Source organism: Pelmatolapia mariae, linkage group LG5 (assembly GCF_036321145.2).
Source record: "Pelmatolapia mariae isolate MD_Pm_ZW linkage group LG5, Pm_UMD_F_2, whole genome shotgun sequence".
Taxonomy (NCBI): domain Eukaryota; kingdom Metazoa; phylum Chordata; class Actinopteri; order Cichliformes; family Cichlidae; genus Pelmatolapia; species Pelmatolapia mariae.
In genome coordinates, this window is record NC_086231.1 from 15839804 (window position 1) to 15865601 (window position 25798).

The following is a 25798-nucleotide window of genomic DNA, read 5'->3' on the forward strand; positions in this document are numbered from 1 at the left end:
TTGTTCTTACACTTGCTCCTCTATTCTCTTCATAGCTCCAGAGAACAAGGACACTGGTGTATTACTTGAATGTAATGACTCATTTACCATTTAACACACAGTACTTCCTTAATTTAGTTAACTGCGTTTCTTCCTTTTCTTTTTTTGTTTACTAAAGTAACAGTCACCTTTCAGTGGAGTAGATCAATACTACAACAGGAGAAACAGGGGTCAGTACTGACATCTGTTGGCTGAGGAGGAAGCAATACTGTAGGTTACTGTGCTGATGGAAGAAAGATTCAAATAACTGAAAAAAATTTCAGCTGTAAAACTTTATTGTTCGTTAGAGTGAAGCACAGAAAACACATGACAAACATTTTGAACAGTTATCACATACAGTATACCTTGAAATTACCTGCAATGTACAAGTTGGAATGAACAACAGGGCAAAAATGAGATCCCTGTCCTACTCACACATGTAAAGGTCAGCTGACTGACTGATTCTAGCTTAAAAGGTTATTAACCTATAACCACTCTCTTAAATACAGTAAGAAAACCTAAATAAGAACACTTGTTTACAGTATTAATGATTACATATGTGGCAGTTTATAGCGCTATCGAACATCTGGGTGTGGCCACCATGTGACACTCAAGGTGAAAACAATCTAACAGACATTAACTGCTGTCAACGTAAAAATATAAATACTTATCATTCTTAAAAAATAAAGAACTAGATTTTAATGCTGAATGAACTATAGTGAATAAAAAAGGCAATCTGTGACCTATTTCTATCAGACATGAAATACGTGTGACCAACGGACGAAGACAGAGGTGAAGGACTATAACTGAGAGTCACTTGTCATTGCTCCGTCGTCGGGCAGAAGCGAGGCATCTTGGCAAAAGCTTTGCTCAGCATTAGCTCTGTTTTCTGTTTTACCCAACCCCAGTCTCTTCTTCAATAATTTATCCTCATTGTTCAACTTTGTGCGGATTGCGGTTTTTATTTGGCTGCTGTCAACACTGAACTTGGCTGCCACATGATCTGCAGGAAAGAAACAGAAACCTCTGGTTATCAAATTAGTACGTACAGTGATGTGAAAAAGTGTTTGCCTTCTTCCTGATTTTCTAGTGTTTTGCATATTTGTCACACCTCTATGTTTCAGATCGTCAAACAAATTTTAATATTAGACAAAGATAACCCAAGTTTTTAAATAATGATTTCATTAATTAAGGGAGAACAGTTCTCCAAACCTACCTGGTCCTGTGTGAAAAAATAATGGCCCCTCTTGTTAAATCATGAATTTACCATGATTAACCACATTGTTTTGGAAAGTGTTTTACTAAAGACACCCAGGCTTGAATACTGGCAGACCTGTTGAATCAAGAAATCACTTGAGAAACAAAGTCAGAGATATTCATCAGTCTGGAAAGGGTTACAAAGCCATTTCTAAGGCTTTGGGACTCCAGTGAACCAGAGTGAGAGCCATTACACACAAATGGAAAAACTTGGAACAGTGGTGAAGCTTCCCAGGAGTGACTGGCCTACCAAGATTACTCCAAGAGCACATCAATGACTCATCCAGGACAATATTAAGGAACCACAAGCTTCACATGTCTCAGTTAAGGTCAGAGTTCATGATTCAACAATAATAAAGAGACTGGGCAAAAATGCCATCCATGGGAGAGTTCAAGGAGAAAAACACTGCTGACCAAAAAGAACACAAAGACTCATCTCATATTTGCCTGAAAACATCTTGATGTTCCTCGAGAATTTTGGGAAAATACTCTGTGGACTGACAAGAACAAATGTTGACATTTTTAGAAGCGTGTCCCATTTCATCTTCATCTCATCTTTCATTTCAGAAAAAGATCATACTGGCAGTAAAATATAGTGGTGGCGGTGTGACGGTCTGGGGCTGTTTTGCTGCTTTAGGACCTGGAAGACCTGCTGTGGCAAATGGAACCATGAATTCTGCTGTCTACAAAAAATCCTGAAGGAGAAGGTCTGTTCCTGACCTCAAGCTGAAGCACTATTTAAGCACAATGATCCAAAATACACCAGCAGGTCCACCTCTGAATGGCTTAAGAAAAACAAAATGAAGACTTTGGAGAGACCCAGTCAAGGTCCTGATGTGAATCCGATTGAGAAGCTGTGGCATGACCTTAAAAAGGTGGTTCATGCTCGAAAACCCTCCAATGTGATTAAATTACAACAATACTGCAAAGATCAGTGGGCCAAAAATTCCTCCACAGTGCTGTAAAACTCTCTTTCTACTTTTAAACCCATCTTTTCAGAACTGCTACCCTTCATTATAACTTGGTCTCAGACTGTTGTTACCTTGATTAGTTTTATAGTGGTTATTTCATTTTTATTTTACCTTATATTTTTATTTTGCTGTACTAATGTAAGGTGGCCTTAAGGGTCTTTAAAGACACCTATAAATAAAAGGTATTATTGTTGTCATTATTAATATTAATATTTGTATTATTATTATTATTTTCATTAAGATTTGTTGCCAGTTATCGCTAACGCTTGACTGTAGTTGATTGCTAAGGGTCGCACCAACCAGTTAGTAGTTTTAGGGGGCAATCACTTTTTCACACAGGGCCATGTAGTTTTGGATTATTTTCCTCTTAATAATAAAAATCTTCATATAGAAACTCCATTTTGTGTTTAATTGTGTTATGTTTGTCTGATTTTTAAATTTGTTTGATGATCTGAAACGTTAAAGTGTGACAAACATACAAAAAATAGGAAATTGGGAAGGGGGCCAACACTTTTTTCCACCGCCATATATAGCATTTACAAAGAAGGCTAATGTTTCTAAGGCATCCTTCATGTTCCTTGATTTACCGATTAAACTTTTCAAAATCTCAGGTGGGAGCTGTGGCTTGTGGCAATCCTCTCCCGTAAAGGTATTCCTACGGCCCTGCAGAGAGTGGGTGGCCAGCGTTTCTCTGTCAAAAAGTATCATGAGCAGGGCTGAAGTGTACTTCTTGTAGTCTGCAATTTCTGCAATGCGCTCATAAAGATTTTTTGGCACTCGAAGATTCTCTGAGAGATAGAGGAAATTGTGGTCATCCTGAAAAGAAAAAGAAATATCTGTTATAAAAACATTACGTTTCATTGGCGTTTGATCCCAAATTAACCACTTATAAAATAACAAATTAGTGCTAGCCTGCCTGAGCTTAAAAACAATGAACATTTCAAATGAGCACCAATGACATAAAACTTGTTCTAAGATAACAAAATGTTAATGAACTGATCAATCTGCCAACTCAGTTATACAAAGAAAGTACAAAGTCTACAGCACACAGGAGTGCTGACCTCTGGTATATTATGAAGTGCTCTCATTTCTGCCTCAGGCTCATTCAGGAAAGAGATAGTTTCATCAGAGTTTTGTGGCGCAACTGCTCCTTCGCCTCCGTGGAGAACATGATCCAGGGTGACCCGCAGTTCATGTGCCGTGTGCCTCATCTGCATCATGAGAGTGTTCATCTCTGAAAAACGTTACAAACCACTGAAGTAAAGCCGACACATGTTGAAGATATTCATCAGATAAAATATTTCATTTTATGTTTACAGCATAAACTCAGACAGAAAATTAAAAAGACTGACGGGATCCAATTTTTCCCTCCGCACATGTTATCAATGCACTAGACAGTTACACAGACGAATACTCAACGTTTGACATTTAAATTTTAATAAGGCCCTGTTCTTGTCATTGTTGTTAAGAAATTCCCTTAAAAGAATTATAAATTTTTTGCACTAATTGCAGTTAAAGTAGCTCAATTTAAACATAGACAAATATTTAAAAAGTTAAAGTTTTAAGTTAAAAAAAAAAGTTTTAAGTAAAAAAAAAAAAAAACATAACAATTGGGTTTGCTAAATGAATGTACCACTCTAGAAAACTGTCATGTTAGTCAATTTGACTTGAACTACTCTGCACTTGACTGTGTGTAGCAGCAGTTAATTGCTGTACAGTACTTGAGCAAAAACTCTTGAGGTACCCTTCATTTCTTTATATTTTGATAGAAAAATGGAAAACAGCTGCAATGAATTATTGAAATATGCAAACACACATAGAAATACAGTGTATAAGGCAAAAACAGCTTTCTTCTCATTTAAGTAATCTTCAGGAAAAGTTCTCCTGGCTTCTTGAAGGAAGCTCAAAGCTCTTCTTTGGATGTTGGCTGCCTTTCGTTCCTTTCTCTGTTTTCTCTGTCGCGCACTGCTTCAGTAATATTTGCTCCGTCAAGGCCAATCCATGACTGTGTGTTTGGAATCACTGTCAGTATAAAAAATTAAGCTGTTGCCAATCAGAAATTTTCCAAATGGTACCTGGCTGTTCTTCTGCTCACAAAAGTTTGACTCAAAAAAATTCAAATTTGCCATACCCATTTTCCTTCCTTACGGATGGCTTCTTGACAGCCACCCTGCAGCTGAGACTGTTTGTGATGAGGCTTCAGTGAACAGTAGATGGATCAACTGAAAGGCCAGATGCATCTCCTCAGATCTTTTCTGGCTTTTTTCCTAATTATTAATGACATGACTTTCACATACTGTAGATATTTTTCTAACTAACACTTCTTTTGTCCTCTGCTTATCCAGAACAAATTCTCCACAAGTTCTATAAGGACACACTTCCCACCATGTTGAGATGTATCAACCTTTAAGCTAATAGCTCTGTGAGAATTACCATAATGGTGCAAAAATACAATTTTATGCCCATCAACATAAATTATCTTTCGCATATTCAGTTCATTTAACTAAAGAAATGGGAACAAATTACATGCTTTTCACCACAGGCTGCTAGTAAAAAAGAGAGTAAAGATAAAATTTAAAATGAACTCTTTGCTAAGTTGTCTGGAAAGTGTAGTCAAAACACTGATTCGTCTCCTCACTTGGGTGCCTTTTTATGCTTGAATGATTCATAGGTCAGTCTTAAGTGGATTAACAAAGACAAAGGATTTCTTTGGAATTGCCAAGTACAAGAACTCAACTGAAAATGAGTGAAAAAGCAACCAGTGACCAAAGAAAAACTTTGGTGAAAGAGCTTCCTGCTCTTCCACTTTTTAAAAAAATTACAAGAAGGTCTAACTCCCAGGAAGAAAAATACAAAGAAATGCAGGATGACTCATTCGGATTTGTCCTTGTAGCATTTAAACAAGTTGTAATGTGTGTGCTACAATAAATATTAATGTGGTCTGACAGTATTTTTAAAGGATATAAATTAATTGATTGATTAGTTATTTTTTTCCACCCACCTTTGAGTTCCCTCAGCTCTCTCTCTGCCAAAATTCTGCATCTGCGTTCATATTTCAGTTGTGCCTGCAGCTGCTCTATTTTCATGAGAAGGCTGATGGTGTCTGTTCTGATTCCCGGGCTTGCAACATTTTCTTCATCAAATTCAATAGTGTCAAGCTGCCACAAGAGTCGAAAAAAAAACACATAAAGAAAATCCAAGTTATACACAAATTATTTATTCTGATAATTAAACAATGAACTCTCACGTCATTGTTGGGATAAGGTGAGTAGCTGGCCTCTTCATGGAGCCTGAACTTATCCTCGCCTGAATGACAGCCAAACTCTTGTGCATCTGTAACGTTATCGATCTTTATCATCTTCATGGGTGGCTGTGCTGGAGTCGCACCTGCGTCTCTCTTGGGTGGCATGGTGGTGAACAATCTGGGAAGAGTAAAAAGCACGTTGACACACCAAGTGCTGCTGCTTTTCTGCACAGGACGAACTCAAAGTTGGAGCCAAACTTTTTTCTTTTTTTTTTCACTCACTCAGCGACGATCTCTGCTCGTTTTAAACTCCCCCATGCAAAAACAGAGAGAGAGAAAAAAAAGGTTTGCAGTCAACCTTGCATCCCCCTCCCGCTGTCTCACCCCCCTCCTCCTACCTACTACTAGCCTCCAGCTGCTGGAGCCAATGAGTGATGCAAACTGCATTTCAATACATGTTCAAATACACGTGATATTTACTGTGCGATAGTTTAGAGGAGCCTCACCTCAGGTTGAGCTCAACGACAAACTGAGCAGAGACAAAGGCAGTGCAGTACATGGAAATACTGCGTAGTAGAGGAAGTAGTAATACTACTGCAGTAGTACAGTACATAGATCCTGATATAATTAGGGATTTTTTTTAACCGCCGCGCATAACATTTTCGATTAAATATGTGTGAAATACTAATCTTATGTTTACCTTCCACTGTGTGTGGCGCGCACATTTATGGGATTACCGTCTTGTCAAATGCATATTTTTACAATTATGTGCGGAACAAAGCTGCGAAAACTTATTCCCCGAGGGAAGTATTTCGCCCCAGCACAATTTCCTGTTCATCGAAATTCCTACATGGGCCAATTAAAATCCAGAATTTTAATAAAGGGTGGGACATGTTAGAGTGAACGTGACAATTAGCCAATCAGTGTGCTCTCGCGGCCCATTTGAGCTTCCTAGTTTGGTTGCAGTCGACCCATGTGGGTTCAATGTTGACTTGCGGCTTGAGAAAGTTGAAGAGTTAACTCTGCATAACTGTTGTCAGTTTTGAAACGCTGCTTGTCGCGTTTCGTCATGTCTTCATCATTCTTTATAAAAACAAAAGAAAACCCCAAGTTTGCCAAGAAGGGGAAAAATACGGCGGGCACGAAGCGGAAGGTAGGTGAATTGAACTGATAGCGGGTAAGCTAAACCACAGGGTTCACTCGTGGCTTCTTAGCTGATTTCCACTGTTGTTATAACGCTTTTATTTACGCGTTTGAGGTAGATACATCGTATTTTTTCCTCGCAGGGTGATGTGGATCCTACCGGAAAAGGCAAATTACGAGTAAAGAAATCGAGCTCGAAATACAATGAAGAGATTTCCAGCGACTCAGAGACGGAGAGGTGCGTTTTCAGTGGGGGTTATACATTAATCACAAGCCTTTGGCCTCTAAATAAAAGCACGAGTCTTAATGATCTTTGTGATAATTTGATTTTTCCAGTGCCACAGCGCCAAAGAAAAGGCAGTCCACCGAGCAGATTGAGTATGAGGAGACTCCACAGGAGAAGAAGCTGAGATTAGCTAAACTTTACCTGGAGCAGCTCAAGGAAGAAGGTAAACTTGTGTCATTTACACAAGCACAACATTAAAATTCATTATTGCGGAATGAATGAAATGAATTCTTCTTATCTTCAGAGGAAAAGAAAGCAGAAGAAGCCTCCTTTGAGACAGATCTAATTGCGGGAAGACTTCAAGAAGAAGTGGTAAGACATTTCCTATGTGAGCCCGTTTAAATGGTAGTTGTAGTACCGGGGTACCTTACATAACTTGGTTATTACACTGCCAGTTGCATGTGTTAAGCTATGTCTCTGTGTACTAACATTTACTCAGATTTTCCCCTCACAATGAAAATATCTAGTTGCCAACTCTACACCTAACATTACAAACTGTTGAGCCTGTTGGCCAGATGTTCCTTAGATCATGCTGTCATGAACGCCGTTCATCCTGTCATTAATTGAGTTTTCACTTCTGGTCGATTTGCACTTGCTCCTTTGTGTGAATGGATCGCTCTATGCTGGGCAGTAACACAAGTCCTCCTGAATATGTAGCAGAAATACGCTCAGGATTTTGTTTTTGTTTTGGTTTGTTTTTTTTACTTGAGGCAGACATTTCATGATATCTGTGGGTCCTTATATTTTGGCGATAATTATTATGCTCTCAATTCCAAAAAGTTGATTCTGTTCATCTGGACGTAGTATTTTCAGTGGGAGAAACATTTTGTCACTCATCAAAGTGACTTCTTCAGTCTCTGAAGACTGACATGACTTCTTCAGAAGTCACTTGGATGAGTGAATTGACAGTACTGAAAAGGTTGATCAACATAGTGGTAGACTACACTTCAGCCTTTCAGAGGGTTTTGCTGTTATGACATTCCTATGGCATAGATTCAACTCAGAAGTCTAAATCAAATCTTAATAAGGTTTTTTTTTTTTTTTTTTTGTTCCCATGATTTTTCAAAGTTTAGTTAAGCCACAGTTTAGTTTCAGTTTCATAAGACAATTTCTCTAAATTAAATAATGACTGATGTAAAAATGCTGATGTGGTCTTCTGGGTTGCAGTTCAGTAATTTATAATAATTTGCAGCTTTACATCTTATGATCAGATGCAAGAAATATTTTGGTTGTACTTGATCACGTCACTCGACTTCTGAAGCCTTTGTCTCATCGATACTGTTTTTTTTTTTTTTTTGGATTTACAGTACTTGATTTGCTGGACTTGTGTTTATAATATTGATATTTCTGTGGATGTGAGTTTATTTTATTTTTTTCTTCTCCCATCAGCTTGAACAGAGAGGAAAGCTCCAGCGGCTCATCGCCAAAGATGTAATTATCAGAATTTTCATCCTTTTAATCCCGCTGTGTGTCTAATAAGAAGTTTAATGTTATTATTTTCTGTGTGTTTTTTGTTTGCTTGTTTTTAGCTCATACCACCAGATCCTTCAGACATCAGGATGTTCAGAGGACACAAACTTCCAATTACGTGCCTGGTCATCACTCCAGATGACAAGTACATCTTTTCTGCTGCCAAAGACTGCTCCATCATTAAATGTTAGTGTATAGTTAATCCTTATAATTTTTTTATAAACTCCTGTCATGAAAACAAATTCAAATTATTTCACAGTTGTGAAGGTTAATACTTTAAAAATAATATGTTTGGAAATGTTCTCATTAGGGGATGTTGAGAGTGGTAAAAAACTACATACAATACCCGGTGGAAGAAAGGGTACAGAGGATCGCCATGTTGGACATACAGCCCACATCTTGTGTATGGCCATATCATCGGATGGCAAGTACTTGGTGAGTAGTTCTTCCTCAGCAATTCCTGCTTTTACCAATTTTGGGAATCCAGCATATTCTACCTTTCTTACCAAAGTGTGACCATAACGTCTTTGTTTACATATTTTTAGGCCACTGGAGACATGAACAATCTGATCATGATTTGGGAGGCAGAATCGTGTAAACATTTGTATAAATTTACAGGACACAAAGGTGCTGTGTCGGTATGTTCTTGATGTTTTTTTCCCCCTCACTAGTTGGCTACAATTTTGACATTTTAACATCTCAGCTGTGTGTAGGTGATACCTGCAGTTCTCTTATAACACAATCTTCTTTTTCTTTCACAGGGCCTTTCATTCAGGAAGGGGACTCATGATCTGTACAGCGCCTCTCATGACCGCTCAATCAAAGTGTGGAATGTGGATGAGAATGCATATGTAGAAACTCTGTGAGTGACCAATCAGAAAATTATTTCTCACATTCATTTGGCTCTAATGTGTGAAATTAACTGTGACTGTAAATTCCTGTAGCTTTGGCCATCAGGACTCGATCACAGGACTGGACAGCCTGAGCCGTGAGCGCTGTGTGACTGCGGGAGGGCGGGACGGTACTGTACGGGTGTGGAAGATAGCTGAAGAGTCTCAGCTGGTGTTCCATGGCCATGAGTGAGTCTCTTGACTTCTGTGCGTTGCTTGTTCTCACCAGTGTGCACAAATTCAGGTGCTTTGTCTGTTTGTTTGTTTGTTTGTTTGTTTGTTTGTTTGTTTGTTTTTTAAGATTCATATAAAAGCATTTAATAATTGCACAGAAATGTTCATAGTCTGCATTAAAAATATATGCAAAATTACCATCTGAAATAATAGAACCTGAGAATGAAGCCAGAGTGTTTCCACAGGAGTGGTAGTTGTCGTATTATTTATTTTTAAACACAAAAAGCGATGCTTGGCTGAAATGACAAGTATGCTGAAGATTGTTTCCCCAAAGACAAACTAGCTCAAGTTAAAACTTTTGACTTTGTAGTTGGTGTGGGGGGGAAAAAAAAGACTAAGCAGAACATAAGAAAGAGAAGACAGTGGATAGCAAGGCGCACCTTATCTGTTGGCTTGAGATGAGAAATTCATGGCAAATATTGAAAAACATCCATATTCTTCAGCATATGCAATAAATAGTTAAAATAAGATAACTAGTATATATGAAAAATGTTAAAGTCTACACATTCTCATTTTGTTCTTTATAGGCAATTTAATATTTTATAGTGTTATATTTAATTTTAAATTTGAGCATTTTTGACCTATGGTCTTTTGGAATAGGGTAAATATTGACCAAAACAGAAGAAATAATATGGAACTATTGTGCTAATACACATGGTTTACACGCAGATTTGTTCACAAGCACTGTTTGTGAACCAATCACATTTTACTTTTTTGGCCAGGAAAAATAAATTAATAAATCTAAAATTAGAAACCACTAGGACATTATTTTTGGACACTGCAAATGTCAGCTAAACCACTAGAAGAAAGAAGTGGCTCGGTGGTGTAGTTGTTAACACATTAACCTTACATTCAAAAGATCTTCAGTTCAAGACCGAGAGCAAACAAACCCAGAGTCATGCTACTCTGAGAGCCAGTCGCAGGCTTGGATAAATGTTGTGTCAGAGGGTATCTGGCTGTGCCAAATCATACACGCAGATCCCATCTGCTGTGGCAACCCCTAGGGAAATAAGGGAGCAACCAAAAATGGCCAAAAATCAACACAATTTCTCATGGATAATCTTGCTCTACTGCTGCTGGCACTATACTCTCATATAAAGTTTGAAAAAATATGAAAGAAATCAAATTAAGAGTATTGTTTGTTACTACCTTTTTGACTGCTGCATGGTTTTTACTGTCCCTCTACCATTAAACATGTCTGTTGGTTGGTTTATATAAAATCCTTTGATATTAGAAGTATTGGAGTAATTTTCATTCTGAAATGTTTTTATTTTTTTTTTTAATAGATGTACACATTCATAAATGCATATTTATTTATACTCTATTTTTCTTTAAGCATGCAGTGAGACTGACAACTCTGATTTTGTTGTCTTTTCTTAAGGGGTTCAATTGACTGTATCCAACTCATAAATGAGGAGCATATGGTAACAGGAGCAGATGATGGGTAAGACTTTGCTGCTATTTTTATGTTGCTTCAGTTTCTTTCTCTCCATTTTTATTTTATTCGGGGTGTAATGGCGTGAACTAACTCATTCATATTTCCTGACAACCTCAGCTCTGTGTGTCTTTGGAGTGTCAACAAGAAGAAACCTCTCAGCACAGTGAAACGGGCCCACGGTTGCCATGGTGATGCAGGGATCGAGCAGCCTCATTGGGTCTCTTCAGTGGCGGCACTTCAGAACTCTGATACTATTGCCTCAGGTGCCTATAGCTGTGAGAAACCTCTTCATGTGCTTTTCAGTAACACATGGACCTGTTTTTATTCGCAGGATAATTTAAATAAAGTGTTTCACGGGTGATTTGTTTGAATGCAGATGTATTCAGTGCAAGTAATAAATTCATTCCTGATGAAAAGGACATCAAAGTAATACATCAGCCTAGGTTGGTGTTTAAGTAAGCTGTCGTCATTTGGCTTTGTATAACAACGGATCTTCCTTGCAGGTTCCCACAACTCAGAGGTTAATGTGTGGAAATGTGGCCAGAATTATCGTGGGCTGGAGCCTCTGTTCAGTGTACCAGTGGTAAGCAGTTAACCCTTTCCTCTCATTTAAAAAACAAAAACATAAGTTGCATAAATGTTTATTTTCTTTCCCTACTTTCCTTTCCTGCCTAGTCTGGTTTCGTCAACAGTTTGAAGTTTTCAAGCTCTGGTCAGTTCTTGGTGGCAGGAGTTGGACAGGAGCACAGGTACATTTATACTCATGTTTCCATAGAAACTAAAGTTCCTGAAAACTAATGAATGTCAGCGCAAGTTCATGTTCAGTGGACAAAACATCCACTAGGTGGCAGTGTTAATCCATCTTTAACGTTTTAGAATTTTTAGGTTTCTTAAGTCCTGACTTGGCCTCATTCATAGAGTTATGCAGTTACTAACTGAAGGTAACCCAGGAAGTATGATGTTGGATAATGTCACACTTGTCATGTAGTATTTTTGATCAGTTTAGCTGAATGCAAGGTCAAATAAAATGTGCAAGTGGATCAGGTATTTCATCTTGATGCATGCTCAGTCATCCAGGCAAGTAAATCCACAAAAGCTGATTCTGTTCATGTTGGGGAAACCTGCAGTCAGCTGAGACTGAAGAAGTCACTTGGATGAGTGACGAAACGTTTCTCCCACTGAAAATCTACGTCCAGATGAACAGAATCAACTTTTGTGGGTCGGATATTTCGTTTTGGTGTGTAGATCATAGTTACAGATTTTACAGAATGACATGTAAATCTGAACTGTTTTTTTTTTTTTTTCTTTCTTTAATTTGATTGTAGCGACATATGAAACAAAAACAGTGTTAAACTTGACCACTGTGAAACTTGCTGAGGGGAACCGACAGTGATTATTGTAATTTGAAATCCAAAATGTTTTCTTGTGTACTGGAGGGTTTGAGCTGCTCTATAGTAAATCCATCTATCCACTCATGGCTGTAGCTCAGGTCATCTACTGATCAGAAGGTCAGTGGTTCGATCCCTGGATCCCCCTAGTCTTCACTCCAAATATGCTTGGGCAAGATATTAACCCAAGTTGCTCATCCATTGGTGTATGAATGTGTGTGAATGGTACTAAGCACTTAGACGCATAGAAGGCGGTGCTTGTGTGAATGGGGTGAATGTGGCATGTTGTATAGAGTGCTTTGAGTACTCAGGGAGAGTAGAAAATGTTATATAAGAGTCAGTCCATTTTACCATTCTCTTCCACTTATCCATTTCAGGGTTGCTGGGCGGGGGGAGATTATCCCAGCTACCACAGGGCGAACTGTTCTCTACAGTACAGTTTAATTAATCCAAAACCTTGTCCAACAGATATAGGATTTTTATGACTAATACCAATATTGATTTGGATTTTTGTAAATGGTTGATATTGCAAAGTATTGACCAATTACTCGTTTGCTCTCTGGATCAGCTGTTGCTGATCCATCTGTTGCTTATAGGGAAGTAACAGATTGCCTTCATCTGCAACATCAAAACTTATAACTTATCTGAAGGGATCTTGTCTCTTCACTTTGTAAATGTTTATCAGTCATTATAAATACCAAAACCTTGAGATCAGGAAATGGCCTTGCTGATATGTCAGTCAGACTAATTGTGCCTCCAAAGATGTGCAGGTTACTCATACTGTGTGCATTAATACTGCTCTGTAGCAGTGTTTTTAAACTGTGTACTGATAACACGTCAGGTGGTCCCCCACCCTTTTTTATTTCCGAAGGTGCAATATCCGTGTTTTCCAAAAAAGTTTTATTGGAGCATTGGAGAGGTGCTTTTTTTGTTTGTTTGTTTTTTTACCTTACCTGAATCCATCTTAGATGAGCTCGGGCTCAGAGACAGCTTCTGCATTTCTCAATCACTGTTTATTCCCTCGAGGTTTTTGCTTTGCATGCTAGAGTTTTAATGAACTGACAGTTTTCAGGAGTGTGCCTGAGCCTGTGCATTGATTTCTACTTCAGAATTGTCTGTTTCCAGCACGGTGTTGCCCGAGGACCCACGGATCAGACATTAATTACTGGTTTTCAACCTTTGCGCAAAGAGATTTCTCCGGATCTCTGATTTTTAATGTACCATAGATGATGAAATTCTTTGCAGTCTTATATTGAGAGTGGGCAACCCATCCTCAATTTTTCTTCTGAAAGCCTCAAGCTCACTGTGGTGATCGTTTAATACAAAATGTTTATGACCTGTTACCAGATATCAGATTTAAACAATTTCTCCAGTGTTTTATTACTCCATCCCTCCTTATTTGTTTTTTTTTTTAATTAACAATCCATATGGTGGTTAATCATTAATCTTCAGTGAACTGTTAGTGTTAAAATAATGATTTGTAAATAAATCTGTGTTTTGTTTACAGATTGGGACGATGGTGGAGATTAAAGGAAGCCAAGAATGGAATTTATGTTATTCCTCTTAAAAGGAAACCCTCTGATCAAGAGGAAACTAAAATCGCTGAATAGAAAACTGTTAAATGCTTTTCCTTTTGTAAATTAAAGATCTAAAAATAAAAAATAAAATCTGTTTTTTTTTTTTTGTTTGTTTGTTTGTTTTAACTTACTGAAAATAAATAAATAAATAAATAAAATCCAGACAGTATCTGTTCATACAGTTGTTGCCTGTGGATTCTTCTTCCTCTTGTTATTAAAAGGCAATAACAGCTTTTGGTTTAGTGAAGAAGTCAGAGCATTGTTAGTAAGGGATCCCTGCATAAAAATAAAGTGCGAAGAGGCTGAATTGTAGGAGAGAGGAAAAAGACTTGCTGGTTCTATTTTGTGATCATAAAGTTCTGAAGTGTCATGTTCTATGAAAGTTAGACTGTAAGTGTGTCTGGCAAAGTGATGACTGCTTCTGTGTGTAGGGTATTGGAGGAGCCAGATGAAAAGTTGTGAATCATAGATCTGGTGGTAGAAGACCAGCATATCATTTGAATCTCATAAAAATGTAATTGAAAGTATATTGGCATCTTTTAGTAATAAGGGGAAAAAAACAGTTTACAGCTTATTTCTACTTTTTCTTTACTTGACATTTACTTGGTATTTACAGGAGGGAAAGTGCACAAAATCTTTTAATCTTCTTCTTCAGTCATCCTGCAGGTGTCCTCTTAGACCCTGGTGGACATGTCGATGCCATTTTCATTAGGAATTGTTTTTATTACCCATCTCTTAATTTTGTATGCCATATGGGGGGGGGAAACAGTATCATCTTCTTTCACAGTTAAACATGCAGACAATGACATTTAAATTTTTAATAAAGTCACTTCTATTTATGCTGCACGCAGACAGTGGGTACAATTTCACATCTAAAACACCAGTCCGCATAAAATGTGTAAATGTAGGATTCGTGTGAACTTTTTTTTTTTCCCCATGTACAATTGCAGGTACTCAGCTATTAAAACAACAGCTATCCTGCACTAGTTTGGTAACTGAAAATTTACTGAAATGGCAGAAATCGGCTAATCCTGCATCCAGATCTCGATTGCGGTTCTTGTGCATAGCTCCTCTGAATTTGACAGCGAAAAACTGAAAGTGGGAACCCAAACAAAGTAGAATTTGATCTTTTAATATTAAAAAAGAACATTTTATTTACATAAATTACAAGTAAGCACGCACTGCTATACCAGTCTACATTAACACACGTCCTTTACGTTGTCTAGTTGCCTAGTTTTCATCACGTTCACTATAGTTAGTCACACATTTTGCTTAACAGAAGGGCTAACTTTATCTCAAAGCATTTTTTTGTCAATGTCTAAACATCTGGATATATTCACAGCACTGTAAGAACACAATAAGAACAGCCTTTTGTTTTTGTATAACACTATTGCTTCACAACCACCCATTTGACAACAAGACTCTTTAGGACAAGGCACGGTGCATTTAATCACATCTATCTGTAAACCAAGGAGATCACAGAATATTAAATCTATACAAAAAAAAAGGCTTTACAGTTGATACATACTGCTCGCTGTAAGAACATCGTTACGCTTTCACAGTTAGAGTTACCATTGCCACTGTCAGTCTAGTTATCTCTCTGCAACATGTTAGATGCCATGGGGGCTCTGTCATACACAGCTCTGTTGGATGGAAGGATGATTGATGACGGGATGGTTGGTTCTGCTTAGAGAGGAATGTTTTTCACAAAGAGGATGTTGTGGAGTCCACCACTTCTCGCCCGTTGCAAACTGCTGGCACATAGTTGGAGGCTGATCCTGAGGGAATAAAAGCAGTGATGTTAGAGTTTCCTGCAAACCAGAGATAAAAGCTGCGAGGAGCATTATGGAAGTGGTCCGAAAACATTAGGCACCCTGTCGCTTTTTTGTACATGACTTTTATTGTGAAGTTTATTTGGCTGATCAAGATTATACAGACTTGCACATAAAATGTTACAAAACAATACAGTTTCTGTCTGGTTGCTTCATCACTAGCTATACTTGAACAATGTGAAATACTGCAACCAGAAATCCATCACAGCTTGCAGTGCTATTTTCCAGACAGTATCCTTACATTGTTGAATTCCTACTTTTAATTGCAGCAATTAAATACTTTTTAGTCCTTGCATCATTTTTTTTCTGACAACAGAAATCACTTTAGTCCAAGAGACGAGATAAAGCATAAAGTGTCGGAAGCCTTTTAATGCGCAGCTTTCTTTTGGACTAAAAGCAGTGTGAGGTCTCCCAGCTATAAAAGAGTAAATGGCACGCTCACTATAGAACCATGTAAACGTCTCATATATATTTAATGTGTTTTTTGTCTGTGAACATAGTCAGTTTATTAATTGGTTTCAGATAAGACTTTCTCTTACCCAACATGAAAAGAAAAACATAATGGCCTGGTTATTAATTGCAGAGCTATGCTGATGCAAAACTACAGAAACAAGCAGGAAAAACCTTTCAGTATTATATAGAAATTTCTTCACTCTTACCCATGTTCCACTAAATAAGAATAATACATTTTTTAAAAAATGAAATAAATGATATTTCAGTGTTTTACTGCAATGCTGTCATTTTGATCTGAGTTTCACAGTGAAACTGTCAACTGTTACCCAGTTTTATTTCTGATTTTATTGTGAAGCACTTTTGATTTTCTTATACATTTTAATTACCTACTTTTTTGTAATACTTACTTAATTTTTTAATTGTGTAAGATGCCCTATCGGTATGGAAAAGGGTATCTTAGCTTAGAAGGAACACAGACAGGCATACTCTTATTTGCCTGCCCGCACCTCACAAATTTAAACACTACTGTATATTTCATTTACAGTGCTGTGAAAAAGTAATTGCTCCCTAAACCTAATAACTGGTATTGGCACCCCTGGCAGTAAGAACAATGCGATAAAGCATTACTCTTTCACACAGGGCCAAGTTGGTTTGACTGGGCTTTTTATTTCCTGTGAAGTGTGACAAATATGCAAAAAATATCATAAATAAATAAAATTAAAAATAAAATATCAATTAAAATAATGGGCAAATCCTGAAACAACAGGTTTTTCAGCTTGCAGCCCATTTGTGTTCGTCTACAAATTAAATAATCTCAAACATTAGTAAGTTTTACGTAGACTGATTGTTTAATATTGGACAAAGCCATGCTAGCTAATAAGTTATGTTAAATCTCCTGGCTGTATATTCATATTTAACATATAAAGTGTGTATGTTAGCATGTTGAGCTAAAGACCATCTGGTTGTCCTTTGTCTTTATGCTGTGTTTATAGTTTCTTTTACAAGTAAAGAAACAGATTCTGTATACTCTGCATTTGTACCTTTTGAGAAGCTGGAGCTGGGAGCAGAGGCAGACGTAGAAACTGTGGTACTGAAGCGGTTGGTTGTGACTCTTAGTGTGGCCACATTTTTCTGGGGCTGAAAAAGGATGATGTGGACCTTTGGGGCGAAGAGGCAACCGAGAACCACGGAGCCACTCAGACTGACGGAGATGCACATGGTGGTGGTCTGTACCTGGGATGAAAGAGAGCATGTGTGTAATGATGGCTACATCAGTCTGCTCTTGGATTATTATTTTTTTTCATTTGGTCTTTAAAAAGACTAATGACGTTCATTCAAAGGCCACCTGGTCCCAGGTCTTCTCTCACACACAGCCTTTGATCAAATCACTCATATTTTCACTTATTCCCTGTTCTGGTTATTCACAAACCTTTAATCCAATGTGTGGCTCCTTTCAAACATCCATTAATCAATCTTTACATTTCCGTCTTTTCTAAAAGTCAATCAAAAACCAAACACAACCCTGTAACAAATATTCACTTATACATGGATATAAGCTTTACTAATAAATAGTGATATAATAAATTAGATGTTTAACAGAAGGTTAACAACTGGTAATCAACTTTTTGTTCAAGAAACAACAAGCAAAAGAAAACGTTACCTGGATGGAATCTAAATGAAAAACAGAAATCAAATTTGTCCCTTTCAGGTTTCTTATAGTTATTATTCTCACATTATTAGCCATAGTTTGCATTTTAAACAGCGTGTGGTTTTCAGCTGTGTTTGTTAGCAATTCTAATTGTCCATTTGTATGCGCATGAACATGAGGGCAAGAAGTCGAAAGAGGGATAAGCACAGCTGGCCATCCTGGAAAGTCGGAGCCTTGTTAGTCATATTTCAGCTGCTAATGTGAGCTGACTGCTGGGGTCATCTTCCTGAGCTCCGTCTCTTCCCACCCCACTGGTTACCCCTGCAGTCCAGGAACTTCTATTTGCAGAACCACAGCATGAAGTGAAATCTCTCCCAAACATACTGCACAATAACAGCACTGCAGAAATATGAGAAGTCATCATGCATTTCAACTTCAAAAATAAGTAGTGAAAAGCACCACCAGGACTCCTGGTAACATAACTTTGCCTTCTCTCTGCAGCTCCTAATCTTTTTCAGCCATAAAGATAACTTTCTAGCAGCTATTCCCTTTAAACAGATTACACAAGTAATTAGAAACCACCAGTGTTTGCAACAGCACAACATGAGCTGTATTTGTATGATGTATTTCATTGTTAGACATTTGCATTTAATGTCGTTTTAGCTTATTACTCTTTCTTAAATTTCCTTCCCTTTTATGAAGCACAATTTAATGTACTTTAACTTAGCCTTTATAGGTTGTTTAAGAACCAAACTATACATGTTTTATTACCCAGTGAGTAAAGTTCATACTACAGAAACTATACTGTAGAAAGAAGACGGAAAAAAATTAAAAGTTTTGAACATGAAAGAAAATGTGTCTACGTAAGTGTAAAACCTTGGGCTCATCATGATTCACTAGGCTACCCTCATTACGATATTCCCGTGTTATCCAACTCTAATTTGAAATGTGGCAGCTGAACCCACAGCCATTGTTATTGTTGTCACACAGAACCAAATCATCAAGATCTCCAGTGCAGTGTGAAACCCCTCATTCCTTCAGTTAATCTCTGGGTTGCAATTTTAGTACGAAGCCTTATTTTCTACAAAATGTATCTGGTCTCTTAAGGGCCACTAAGGATCAGGAAAGTTGGCTTTTGGTTCATGGATTGAGTACCCAAAAGGCTGCTTACAACAGACATGAAAAGCCAGAGGTTTCTCATGATACAAACCTTGTGTGACCCTAGACCTCCCCCCCCTATCTGTTTGCACAACAAAGGCCTTGTTGCACACTTCGACCAAAATGCTGTGACAGTAGCCTTGGGACTGCCTAAGGCATCAGTACTCATAACTTACATGGTCTGTCAGTTTTATGCTTAATGTTTTGTCTTATTTATCCTATGTCACATTGCACAAATAAATAAATGCATTTATATATGCAGCTATTAATAAGACAAATATTCTCATTTATGGCTTGCTATATGGCTAAAGTCAGAATGCACATTCAGCATGTTTATTCAGTGTAGTTTGATGCACTACAGACTAAATTTAGCCTGTAGTGATTTTTTTAAAGGCTAAATGCTGCAAAAACATTATCCCCATGCGACAACTCTGTAGCAGATTTGTCAAATTTCCTATTAGGGAGGTAGTGTCACAAAATGGGCAACAGTAGGCCACTCAAAATGATTATTAATACAGACCATAATGTTGCTTATTGTGTTCCCTGTATGGGTTCCCACTGGGATTTAGCCTAGGTTTTTAAAAACAAAACCTATTGTAAATCTCTAGAATCCATCTCTTAGCTGAAAAAATGGGTCAAAGAGCATTTAGTAATGCCACGATTTAATGAATCAATCTGACTGTCTTTAACTATTTCTATGGGTATATTCAGACCTGATCTGTCTCCAGTCTTTGTTGTTTTCTTGAAAGATCCTTCAACTCACATGAAAAGAAAGCTTTCATGAGTCTAGGTGAAGGTGATCAAATGGAATGTGAAAGTGACACCTTCTTCAGGGATGGTAAACACACAGGGGACAGTCATTTATAGACTTTGTTTGCACTACTCCACATAAGTTGGCTTTAGAGGTTTATAGAAATATGAATTATAAATACTCAATTTACTATTTATCAAAAAAAAAATCATGGATAGTTACCCTGTAGTCACTGGCTGTGACGTAGAAGATAGGCTGAAAGGCGAGCCAGATGATGCAGGTGGTGTACATGGTAAACCCAATGAACTTGGCCTCGTTGAAGTTTTCGGGGCACTTTCTTGTCTTGAAAGCATAGACGGTGCAGAGGATGATGAGAATGCAATTGTAGGTGAGAGAGATGAGCATGCTGGTGTCCCTGCTGTTGCACTTGAGGGTAACAATGTTTCTCCTCTCTGGGCTCACCTCCTTTCGAACCCCTGGCACCTCCACAAGCAGCCAGATAACAGCCACTAGAAGCTGGCAGGAGATAAGAGCACCACAGATTGCTACCTGGGAGGCCGGGCTGATGAAACGTGGCCGCTGCGCTCCATCCTTTACCCCACTGAAGATGCGAGCGATGCGGTTGGTCTTGGTTAGGAGAGCTGAGTAACATACTGCGAAGGAGGTCCCCAGGCCTAGACGGCGTAGGGTGCAAACAGCTGTGGAAGGCTTGGTGATGTAGATAAAGGTCATGCTGTAGCACATCAGCACTCCCAACAACAGGATGTAGGAGAGCTCACGTCCACTTGCTTTAACCACCGGTGTTTCATTGTGCTTGAAGAATACGCCTACTACTGACAGGGTACACAGTATGCCAAGGCAAGAAATGGTAACAGGCCCAATAGCCCAGGCATCCTCCCACCGGATGTATTCTTCAGGCAGATCATAGCAGCCAGTCAAGTTAGCCAGAGGCCACTGACCGAAACTACAGTCAGCACAGGTGAACTCATCCTGCAGGTACTGGTAGGACTGACAGGGAATACAGATCCAGCAGCACACATCACCAGGCTGCATGCTCTTCACTTCATTCTTCCTGCAAGGGTCACTACATTGGGAGGTTGGTGGCACATCACCACGCCAGGGCACCATGGTGGTATTCAAGGTCAGGTTCTGGTCCCAGTAACCAACTTTCTTGTAGACGAACTTCCCCTCTTCTTTGTGGTAATGAAAGATGTTGTAGCGGCTTATGCCATCACCAACTGAATCAAAGCGCACCATGTTCTCTGTGTCTGCAGGTTTGAATGGTGCTGGTGGGGAGCATAAAATACAGCAATGAAGACTAAAAATTCAAAGCCAGGAATATAAGAATAATAGTATAAGAATAACATAAAAGGCAAAAAAAGAAAAAGAGAGTCAAAGTTCAATTCATGGACTGAAGAACAGTGCTATGTTTTTGTATAATTTAAATTACTTCATAAAAATACAGTTTTTTTCTGCTATTTCATGTAACAGGAAATGTAAATGCACTGCATTATATACAGCTTTTCCTATCAACCCCTCTAAGCCCTTTATACTACAAGTCACATTTTTAACATAAGACAGTTTCACGCATATGTTGTTAGAGTTCAGGAGGGCAATGGCACTTTGACAGCAAATTAGAGGATCCAAGGATCCAAACCACTGACCTTAGGATTAATGCACCTATTCAACACCTATTCAACCTCCTGAGCCACAGCTGTTCTCTGAATGTGTTCATTCATTCGTCCTGTCAGTACTATTTTCAGAATAGTATATTCTAGATATGTTCCATGCCCGCTGTTTCTTCAGTGCCAATTCATGGATTATTTTTTGCTAATTGAATAATTACAAAGCCTTTCTCTGCTCAGCAGAAGTTGTTTGCTTAATCCTGTGTCATGGCTCTTTGCAACCCTTATTTCCTTTGCATCCATGGTGAAATATATACCACTTCCAACCATTTAAAAAACATGGTAAATTCTTTTTTTTCATGTTTGTTGTTTACTTATGTTGTGCATACCTTCAAATTTGGTCTTCAAGATGAACTCCTTGTAGAACCTTTTGCCATTACCTGGTTTCATAGCATCGCAGACCTTAGATGTGTTGGAGCACACTGCTTGCCTCATGTTGTGCAGGGCATAGGCCATCGCATAGACTGCGTTCACCACAAACATGATTTTGGATTCCTGTTCGAAAGTTCCATCTCGTAAGCTGTAGTCAGCACAGCCAGGCTCCTGTAGGCTGCAGTCAAACCGGTGCTCCCAGAACTCCCTGAACCACGGGTTCCTCATATTGGTCGATGGGTTCAGTTTGGTAAAGTAGTCTTCAAACTCTCTGACAGGATAGGAGGCTAGTTCAATGGTGAAAGCTCCATCTGCTGCAGTCTCACTGCCCCTCACCACACCCTCCTGTGCTCCCCACCCATCACTGGCCACCCAAGTGAAAGTGACATTCATTCTGGCAGCAGCCACAAGGAGCTCGCGAGCGTCCTCACTGCGCGTGAACAGGATGACAACCTTTGCGTTAGACTTTTGTTGCAAGGAGCGGATCACATTCTCATAGCCCTGGCGGTTCATGGAACGACTCACTTTGGCTGAAGTGGCAATGCAGATTTGGCGAGAGCGGGCCTCCTGCTGGAAGGCGTCAATGCCTGTTTCACCATAGTCACCCTCTGATGCTACTGTTGACACGTATGTCCAGTTAAAGTAACGCAGAATCTCAGCCATTGCTTTAGCTTGGTAGAAGTCAGGGGGCACGGTACGGGCGAAGTAGTCATAGCGGGTTTTATCACTGAGCTTTGCACTAGTAGAGGCATAGCTGATCTGAGGGATCTGGAACAGTCGCAGGAGGTTAGCCACCTGAGGAAAGCAAAGAAATGAAAATGCTATCAAAACAGCCTCATCACATCCTCTCATGTATATATATTATACATACACAGGAACTGCTGGGAAAAAAGGAAATAGGTGCAGTGATATATTGAAATATATTTAAACGTAATAAACATACAAATAAGGGGAAAAATAGTTTGTACAATTCTAAAAGCTTGAAAGTCAATATTTGGTATGAGCATCTTTATTCTTCAACACAGCCTGAGCTCTCTTAGGCAGGCTTTCTTTTCTAATCTTTGATGAGTCTACAGGAATAGTTCTCCAGGCTTCTTGGAGGACATTCAAAGCACTTCTTTGGATGTTGGCTGCCTTTTGTTTTGTTCTCTGTTGTGATGATCTCACACTGCTTCAGTAATGTTGAGGTCCAGGCTCTGGGGAGGCCAATCCATGACTGATAGTGCTGCATTCTGTGCTTAGCCAGGTATGGTTTTACTGCATTGACCCCAACCGGTCGCAGCAGACAGCCGCCCCTCCCTGAGCCTGGTTCTGCCGGAGGTTTCTTCCTGTTAAAAGGGAGTTTTTCCTTCCCACTGTCGCCAAAGTGCTTGCTCATAGGGGGTCATTTGATTGTTGGGGTTTTCTCTGTATGTATTATTGTAGGGTCTACCTTAAAATATAAAGCACGTTGAGGCGACTGTTGTTGTGATTTGGCGCTGTATAAATAAAATTGAATTTAATTGAATTCATTGGCAGAGTGTTTGGGATCATTTTCATGCTGAAAATGAAGATGCTACCACAAAGACACATTGCATGATGGATCAAAATCTGATGGTACTTTGCTGTGTTCATGTCCATCAATTTTGACAAGATCCCCAACACCACTAGCGACACTGCAGACCCTAACCATGACAGTGCCTCCACTGTATTTTGTATGTCAGACAAGCCAAGTGATTATTTGCTGGAATTTCAGAAAAAGGCTTGAGCTGTACACTGATGTGCTCCCAACACTACAAAGTTGAACAAGATTTTTTAAACATACAGTCATATTTGTTTAAATTTATTAAGTATACCTATTCCTTTAATTGTACTTTTTAACCTGTCTTGCATTACACGTAGATGTTTTATCAATTCTTAATTACAAAAATATGGGTTCCAAAATAATTAATAATGAAGAGTGCAGAGTGGTCATTGTTTTGCTGTAAAATGTATAATAAAGTGTAGAAATTAATTAATTTACTTATAAGTCCTGCATTAAGTATTTATTCATTTATTTATATATTTTTAAGCTATTCTACTTTTTGACTTGTATATTCTGTTTGTAGTTTAAGTGGAGCCATTAAGCGCAGATCTGCTATCTGTCTGATAGTCTGATTCAGCTCGGCGGTGGAGACTGGCTGTGGAAACAGCAACAATTCAGTGTTTCTCTATCTCAGACTGCTTATTGTGTCAGAGATCCACATCACCAGCAGCCAGTGCCACAAATCGATTCAACAATAGTGCCAGATAACAACAGCAACAATGGCAGACAGATATGAGTTTTATCAGTGGGATTTTTCTGTTTTCTCCACTTGAGCCATTCTGTCAAGTTATTGGGGGAAAATTTTGCTGGGACTTATGATACCTATGTAACCCAGATAATACATTAATTTCCTCCTGGAGCTGATTGCTGGTGCTGCTGAGTTCACCAGGGCTAGATGATAATCTTTGACTGACAACTCAGCGTGGCATCCTTGTTGAACACAAGCCTGCAGAAAACGACTGTGTCGTAGTCATACCATAAACTCATGGCAATTATTTTCCCACACAGTATTACAGTGCTATGGCAGCAAGGCAGTAAAAACTTGTCATTTTCCAGGAATCCCCTATGAGACACAGTGGTGATTAGTGAATACCCATGGGCTTCAATGTGACCGCCTCCTCCCTCAAGCACCACTGTTTGCCTGGAGGCTTTCCAAACAATGGCATCCCCGTGTATGTAATTGGAACCTACTACACTAACTCCAAGCCCCAATTAAAGTACCATTTTGTCTCCCAGCTCTCTCATTCCAGCTCACAAAAACCTAAACAGAGCTATTAGTCCTTTCTGTGATGATATAAATCATATGTATTATCCTGCATACACACCAAGTACACAGTTTTCTGCATGTAGCATGTTCCCAGATCACGGTATTCAGTAATATTTTGTTAACGTTGAGATGTAAGTTATTATTTGTAAGTTATTATTGTTTGGTGCTATATATAAAAACATCCATCCATCAATCCGCTTATCCTTTTCAGGAAAAGCTGTCTTATCCCAGCTGTCTTAGAACGAGAGGCAGGGTACACCCTGGACAGGTCGCCAGTCTGTCGCAGGGCTAACATAGACAGAGACAACCATTCGCACTCGCATTTATTCCCACATATGGACAATTTAGTGTTTCCAATTAACCTAACCCCATTGACGGCATGTCTTTGGATTGTGGGAGGAAGCCGGAGAACCCAGAGAGAACCTATGCAAACACGGGGAAAACATGCAAACTCCACACAGAAAGACCCTGGCCTGATGGTGGAATAGAACTCAGGACCTTCTTGCTGTGAGGCAACAGTGCTAACCATCATTAATTTAATTTACCAGCTTTTTTATTAGGTACACCTCTTTGTCTGCTCGATAGTGCACATATCAAATCAGCTAATCACATGGTAGCAATTCATTGCATTTAGGCGTGTTAAAGACAACCTAAATTTAAACCAAGAGCCAGAAAAAAATCAAGTCAGAAGCACGAAGTTGATATAAACAACATTAAAGTATGGATTCTCCATTGTGGTGATGGTATTATGGTGTGGAGCATACTTTAGCAGTAGTATTGTTGATGACCAATAACAACCACTTTATGACAACAGTGTTCCCATCTTCTGATGGCTGCTCCTAGCAGGAAACATGCCTTCCAACAAAGTTCAAATCAAACTAGTTTCATAAACATGGCAATGAATTCACTGTACTCACACGGCCTCCACAGTCACCAGATCTCAGTCCAATAGAGCAGCTTGGGGAAATGGTGGAACTCAAGATTCACATCATGGATGTGCAGCCAACAAATCTGCAGTAACTGTGTAATGTTATCATGAAAATATGGACCAAAGTGTCTGAGTAACATTTCCAGCACCTTGGTAACTGTATGTCACAAAGAATTAAAACAGTTTTTTTGGCTAAAGGGGATCGATATGGTGCTAGCATGGTG

General features: G+C 38.8%; 3 protein-coding genes across 7 annotated transcripts in view; 1 reads left to right on the forward strand and 2 right to left on the reverse strand.

Moving 5' to 3' along the window:
* Window positions 1-304: 304 nt before the first annotated feature.
* On the reverse strand, window positions 305-6259 carry LOC134627040 (uncharacterized). Of its 4 annotated transcripts, none has more exons than XM_063472956.1 (7): window positions 6191-6240; window positions 5997-6108; window positions 5494-5668; window positions 5248-5404; window positions 3308-3480; window positions 2834-3062; window positions 305-1021 (listed from the first exon to the last, which is right to left on the reverse strand). In XM_063472956.1, exons 1-7 carry the CDS (start codon window positions 6213-6215, stop codon window positions 819-821), a joined length of 1074 nt encoding a protein of 357 aa, XP_063329026.1. In that variant the 5' UTR covers window positions 6216-6240; the 3' UTR covers window positions 305-818. The 4 variants fall into 4 exon arrangements, with proteins under 4 accessions (XP_063329026.1, XP_063329028.1, XP_063329029.1 ...); XM_063472958.1 differs by lacking the exon at window positions 6191-6240 and adding an exon at window positions 5773-5785 and having other exon boundaries at window positions 5997-6118; XM_063472959.1 differs by lacking the exon at window positions 5997-6108 and having other exon boundaries at window positions 6191-6259.
* Window positions 6260-6460: 201 nt separating this feature from the next.
* On the forward strand, window positions 6461-14016 carry rrp9 (ribosomal RNA processing 9, U3 small nucleolar RNA binding protein). Of its 2 annotated transcripts, none has more exons than XM_063473853.1 (15): window positions 6461-6643; window positions 6777-6871; window positions 6970-7082; window positions 7164-7231; window positions 8309-8350; window positions 8449-8575; window positions 8700-8824; window positions 8935-9027; window positions 9151-9251; window positions 9334-9468; window positions 10895-10957; window positions 11069-11226; window positions 11455-11534; window positions 11627-11700; window positions 13847-14016. In XM_063473853.1, exons 1-15 carry the CDS (start codon window positions 6560-6562, stop codon window positions 13947-13949), a joined length of 1461 nt encoding a protein of 486 aa, XP_063329923.1. In that variant the 5' UTR covers window positions 6461-6559; the 3' UTR covers window positions 13950-14016. The 2 variants fall into 2 exon arrangements, with proteins under 2 accessions (XP_063329923.1, XP_063329925.1); XM_063473855.1 differs by having other exon boundaries at window positions 11069-11214.
* Window positions 14017-15032: 1016 nt separating this feature from the next.
* grm2b (glutamate receptor, metabotropic 2b) overlaps window positions 15033-25798 on the reverse strand; it is a 32549-nt gene continuing 21783 nt past the window's right edge. The window contains exons 3-6 of the mRNA XM_063473852.1: window positions 21773-22610; window positions 19981-21044; window positions 17242-17434; window positions 15033-15694 (exon numbers count right to left, since the gene is read on the reverse strand). Coding sequence (XP_063329922.1) covers window positions 15621-15694; window positions 17242-17434; window positions 19981-21044; window positions 21773-22610 — 2169 coding nt within the window. The 3' untranslated portion in view covers window positions 15033-15620. The remainder of the gene's footprint in view (window positions 15695-17241; window positions 17435-19980; window positions 21045-21772; window positions 22611-25798) is intronic.

Excerpts from the sequence above, each read along its gene's own strand:
- LOC134627040 (XM_063472956.1), bottom strand. The coding sequence starts at position 6,215 with ATGTGCGCGCCACACACAGTGGAAG. Across the intron at positions 5,669-5,996 it reads GTCGTTGAGCTCAACCTGAG|ATTGTTCACCACCATGCCAC; the intron begins GTGAGGCTCCTC and ends TACTCTTCCCAG. Across the intron at positions 3,063-3,307 it reads CACTTCATAATATACCAGAG|GATGACCACAATTTCCTCTA; the intron begins GTCAGCACTCCT and ends TTTTCTTTTCAG.
- rrp9 (XM_063473853.1), top strand. The coding sequence starts at position 6,560 with ATGTCTTCATCATTCTTTATAAAAACAAAAGAAAACCCCAAGTTTGCC. Across the intron at positions 8,825-8,934 it reads CATCGGATGGCAAGTACTTG|GCCACTGGAGACATGAACAA; the intron begins GTGAGTAGTTCT and ends ACATATTTTTAG. Across the intron at positions 10,958-11,068 it reads GTAACAGGAGCAGATGATGG|CTCTGTGTGTCTTTGGAGTG; the intron begins GTAAGACTTTGC and ends TGACAACCTCAG.